Source organism: Nicotiana sylvestris, chromosome 4, assembly GCF_000393655.2.
Source record: "Nicotiana sylvestris chromosome 4, ASM39365v2, whole genome shotgun sequence".
Classification (NCBI taxonomy): domain Eukaryota; kingdom Viridiplantae; phylum Streptophyta; class Magnoliopsida; order Solanales; family Solanaceae; genus Nicotiana; species Nicotiana sylvestris.
The window spans coordinates 12,470,984-12,477,021 of record NC_091060.1 but is presented as its reverse complement, the minus strand read 5'-3'; the positions used below and the strand labels follow the sequence as shown (position 1 = coordinate 12,477,021).

The window sequence follows — 6,038 nt, the reverse complement described above, 5'->3', positions numbered from 1 at the left end:
ATTATTGCTTACCATGAAGCAAGAGAAATTTTAGGTCATCTAAAAACAATATCAAATATCTGAAGAGAATTATTAGACTTCTAATAACAAAGAGCGGGACGATATAATTTTGAATTTATTGAAAATAATTCTAATATAATCGAACCGCAGACATGCTATCATAGACTTGAAATCACACAAATGATAAGCATAAAAAGAGGTAAGATGATAATGAATCATTTTTACCAAAAAGGATACACGAGGATTAATGCTGTATTTTGTCCCGGGCCCGGGCCTTAGTGGGCCTAACGGGCCGGGCCTCGCGGTCCCGGGCTTCGTGGTCCCGGGCTCTGGCGGTCCCGGGCCTGGCGGTCCCGGTCTTCGTGGGCCTAATGGGTGGAACCGGCCCGTGACGGGCCTAAGCCCACATGGTCCTGTGCTTAACGGGCCGGGCTCGTGGGCTTCGCGGGCCTAGCGGGCTTTTTTTTAAAGACAATTTCTTGTAGTATCATGGCTATATTAATATGTAGTATATATGTATATCTAATTATTAAAGTGCTTGACGAAAAAGAAAATAACAAAACAATAGTAAAACACTAAATTGTCATGCATAAATATCACTTCTTGAAGTATATTATATTGTATCTTATGTATATATATTCTCTTATATATTTTCTTTTAGTATATGTATTGTATCTTATGTATATATATTCGCATAATAATATATTTTCTTGTAGTATATATATTGTATATTATGTATATATTGTAGCATAATATATTTTCTTGTAGTATATTATATTGTATCTTATGTATATATATTCTCTTATATATTTTCTTGTAGTATATATATTGTATCTTATGTATATATTGTAGCTTATAAATATATTTTCTTGTAGTATATATATTGTATATTATGTATATATTGTAGCATAATATATTTTCTTGTAGTATATTATATTGTATCTTATGTATATATATTCTCTTATATATTTTCTTGTAGTATATATATTGTATCTTATGTATATATTGTAGCTTATAAATATATTTTCTTGTAGTATATATATTGTATATTATGTATATATTGTAGCATAATATATTTTCTTGTAGTATATTATATTGTATCTTATGTATATATATTCTCTTATATATTTTCTTGTAGTATATATATTGTATCTTATGTATATATTGTAGCTTATAAATATATTTTCTTGTAGTATATATATTGTATATTATGTATATATTGTAGCATAATATATTTTCTTGTAGTATATTATATTGTATCTTATGTATATATATTCTCTTATATATTTTCTTGTAGTATATATATTGTATCTTATGTATATATTGTAGCTTATAAATATATTTTCTTGTAGTATATATATTGTATATTATGTATATATTGTAGCATAATATATTTTCTTGTAGTATATTATATTGTATCTTATGTATATATATTCTCTTATATATTTTCTTGTAGTATATATATTGTATCTTATGTATATATTGTAGCTTATAAATATATTTTCTTGTAGTATATATATTGTATATTATGTATATATTGTAGCATAATATATTTTCTTGTAGTATATTATATTGTATCTTATGTATATATATTCTCTTGGAGATCAAATCTTTGAAAATAATCTTCCTTGATAAATTCTTCACACGATATCTCTTTTCCCATATTTGTTTGGATCTTTACTAGCATCTTCTTTCTTGAATAAACCTATACAAAAAATAAGATTACCACAAGTAAATATTCTTATATTAATAATTGTATTGGTTTGTTATCATCAAAATTAATACGTGAAACCTTGAAGCTAACAATCTCCCTTTTTTGGTGATGACAAACCATTGAGTACAAAAGAAGAAAATTTAATCAAAGACTTAGTTAAAGACAGTGATAAGCTAGATAAGCTAGATAGACTGGTTACTTCCCCGAAGTCTTCCTCTCAAAATGCATGTAGTACATCAAGTGTGAACTCCTCCTCACTCTATGTATTCCTTAGTTATGCTCCTCCTGTCTCCATACATTCTACCTGAGTTTTCGACCTTTTGTACACATTATTTTCTCCCCCTTTTATCATCATTAAAAGAGTGGAATAGGATAATAAAGTATACGCTCAATTTATTTAAAAAAAATCTATATTCCAAGAATCTCTCAATTAGATAAATGCACAATGCATTAACTCATCCATTTTAAAGAAAGACTAACGATAAGTATAATAAACACTGAACAATCAATACCAAAGGTTTAATTCAGTTGGAAAAACTTTGGAGTAAACAGATTATTGCTTACCATGAAGCACGAGAAATTTTAGGTCATCTAAAAACAATATCAAATATCTGAAGAGAATTATTAGACTTCTAATAACAAAGAGCGGGACGATATAATTTTGAATCTATTGAAAATAATTCTAATATAATCGAACCGCAGACATGCTATCATAGACTTGAAATCACACAAATGATAAGCATAAAAAGAGGTAAGATGATAATGAATCATTTTTACCAAAAAGGATACACGAGGATATCATTTCCATACCAACTTCTTTCGTAAATAAAAGAAAATATCTACAAGATGATGGTCAATGTCCTCCAGGCAGATTTCCAAAATACTTTCTGTCACAAGCAATCTAATGACACGTGTTTTTCCTTATGCTCTATTTTGTCTTTTTCATGAGAATTAAAAAAATCTCCATGCCATTTTTTCTATTTCAGTCCACTTTGTTGCGTGCATCTGAAAATATCCTACTAGATCAAAGCAATTAGCTATATACTTTAGAATCAACCAAAGATCTTTTGTGGCACTATAAAGAGATATTATGGGATCAAGTATACCAAAATATTTGTCATAAAAATGCAATAGAGAGCCGGTCATACCTTGGTACTTTAATCGATCGTTGGACTTACTAATTTTCTCCCTACTTCGCATTATTTGGAATGTGAAGATAAGGTACATTCTCCATTATACTCATTTCCAACTCGACCATCTACCAGAGGCTTAAAAATGGTTGACATACTTTTGGTTAGTATTACAAAACAAAAATATGCTCTTGTAAATACATCTTTGGAAAGAATAATTGTCGGATGATAAACATGAATTTGTTTCAAATGGTAACTAGTCTTAGTCACATGAATGTGATTCAAAGAACTTTCAATTCCAGAGAGAGGCTAGAGTATAATGTTATGCAGTTTTCAAAATATTTCAACATCCATACAAAAATACTTTACAAACTTTGTAATAAGCATATGACAAAAATAATATTCTAACAAAATTCTCAAGGAAGAAACAAACCTTCTTGTTGTGAAACCTTGGGCTACACATAATTTTTACAACCTTACCAATCTTATCCGGCTTTAGATATCCATGATTGCAGCTCATTTGCTTGGTACTAGATTTTCATACTGTTGATTCTTTCAGCTTCGCTCAACAAATTTTGTATTACTAGAATCCATCATTCATCGTTTAATGCTTCTTCATGACTATCTAGTTCAACTAATATAGATGTGTCACTAGCAAATTATTTCACGCTATCCACTCTAATTCTCCATCCTTATTCACGAATTGCTTAGAAAAATATTAGTATAAAGAAAAACGCGCATGATGAGATTTCTTTACAACTAATGAATAAGAAATATGCCAAGAGTCTTACCAAGACAGTTGCAACCAAAAGAAATAAGATAACTAAAAAATTAATTTTTCTTCCTTCCCATAGCTCAGACAGAATTTTATTCAAGATAAGATTCAATGTAAATATTAAAGCACATATAAGCCAATGATGACAATTTATGCAAAAATGATGCTTTCTTTTCAAGTCTGCATTCAATTCAGGCACCAAACTAAATAAGAGAAGAATCATGTATGACGAAGAAATTATCGAATAAATACTTTAACTTACATCTATAATCATCATTTTCTTATTAAGGAATATAACCTAAGCAAAAGTATAGATAAAATCAATAGAAACATATACATGTACCTTCCAAGCTTTTGAGTTTTAGGAATGGTCGAGTATCTCCATATATGCACAAGTTACCAAGGCATCAAGGTTAAAACAATCTTCTCAAAAATGAATGAAATATTGAAAATTTCACTAAAAGAATGAATATAAGAAGTAATTCTCTTCACAAGTTATTTTAAGCTCACAACTACATGAAAGGAATACATGCATGCATACTTGCTTATCCTAATGCTTATACAAATGGCATGGTTCATGAAAGATATTCGTTCTTATTCAAATCTCTAAGTCACAGATAAGATTAACACCAAACATAATAGTAGTATGTTGCAGCTAGTCGACTCAAGCAATATGTAGTTGTACATAACAAAAAAAATGTTACTAGATGTGTATTACCTTATAAAGCATCCGAAGGAATTTGAATAACCTTTAGTGATACCAATCACTTAAGCTTTACCATCACATGTAATAGTTCCTTCATCATTTGTAGAGTATGTATGAACATTGAAACATTTTTAAGCATGTGCCTTGACCAGCCATTATGCAAATTTCATTTATCCCTTTTTATGGTTGGACTCAGAAATCCTGCAAAACAGATTAATTTATTTTTAATACCCAAATCTTTTTGGGTCCTTCATGGTTAGTTGATTGAATAATTCGAGATGCATGTAACTGTTTTGGTCTCCAAACATATTTTGATCTAACATAGCTTTTGGCATAATTACATGCAAATACTTTATGTTCAGAATTGTCACAATAGTGGCATGTAATGTGAGAGTAAGAGTGTTTACTTGCAGCTGCCTTATTAGTTGACTTGGAGCTTTCCTCAGTCAACTTGTTCAAAGTAGGACATTTAGCAGTAGATCCCTTTTCAGTCGACTTATAGCTGTTAAGCCAACGAGACGACTTTGATCGATCAAAGTAGTGGATGGGGGATTTGTGCAAGCTGCTTATTTGTTTGCGAAGCTCAAAATTTTCTTCTTGAAGTAAGTTGTTCTCCACCAGATACTCTTTAAGCTGAGTATCCCACTTATTCTTTTCATTTCTCAACTTGTTGTATTCTTCAAGTTGGATCTCCCAATCTTTCTTCTCATGCGTCAACTTCTTATATTCTTCAAGTTAGATCTTCCAATTCTTTTTCTCCTTGCTCAACTTACTATATCCATTTAGAACTTTTTTATATCCATTGAGAACCAATTCGATGTCATCCTGCAATTCATCACATTTATCGCAATACGTAGTAGGAGTGGGGCATACTTTGTTAATTTCTCCCATTGCCATGAAACATTGATTCTCCATTATTTCGTGATTGTTTTCTTCTTTATATTCATCCTCGTTGCTCCAAGATTTGTGATTCTTTTTCTTGAGATCACAATCCAGAATAGCATTAAAGCACGCCTCGTCAGTTTCTTCTCTTTTCTTGAGACATATGTTTGTCATTTCTTCTTGATCATCCTCGTTGCTCCAAGTTGAGATTATATGATTTTTCTTCTTGATGTTGGAACATTTTAATTTCATATGTCCAGGTTTACCACATTTGTAGCAGCATGTGTTCTCTTGTTGTTGAACCTCATTCTTCTGATTCTTTTGATGATTCTGGATGGATTGAGATTTTTTATTCTGTTTCTTTCTACTCATCCTTTTGCTCGTCCTGGGTATCACGCCAGAATCTTCTCGATCTTCACCATTTTCAGATTCTTCAAGAGTTGACGTGGATTCAATTTCCTTAACTTTGTTGGCGTCCCCGTGGATATTTTCCAATCTGTCCCATATATCTTTAGCAGTCTCACAGGTGGATATTCTCTTATATTCTTCTTCAATAATCGCACAATAGAGCATGTTTATTGCTCTAGCATTTGTTTGTATAATATCCAACTGTTATTCCGTGTAGTCAAATATGGATGCCCTTTTTACAAGCTTCTTTCCATCACTGTTGTTCGGAATACGTCTGGGTCCATTCTGAATAACTAGCCAGGCTCGATAATCTATTGATTGAATATAAACTTTCATTCTTTCCTTCCAATGTCTATAGTGTTGTCTATTTAAGTACGGTGGCCTTCTTGTTGAGTATCCCTCTTGAAGTATGGTCCCAACAAT

General features: G+C 30.9%; 1 protein-coding gene across 1 annotated transcript; it reads right to left on the bottom strand.

Annotated features, from left to right (window-relative positions):
• Nucleotides 1–1,640: 1,640 nt before the first annotated feature.
• On the bottom strand, nucleotides 1,641–5,780 carry LOC138889256 (uncharacterized). The gene is made up of 3 exons (XM_070172537.1): nucleotides 5,099–5,780; nucleotides 4,733–5,053; nucleotides 1,641–1,705 (listed from the first exon to the last, which is right to left on the bottom strand). The coding sequence occupies exons 1-3, from the start codon at nucleotides 5,778–5,780 to the stop codon at nucleotides 1,641–1,643; spliced, it is 1,068 nt and encodes a 355-aa protein (XP_070028638.1).
• Nucleotides 5,781–6,038: the final 258 nt, after the last annotated feature.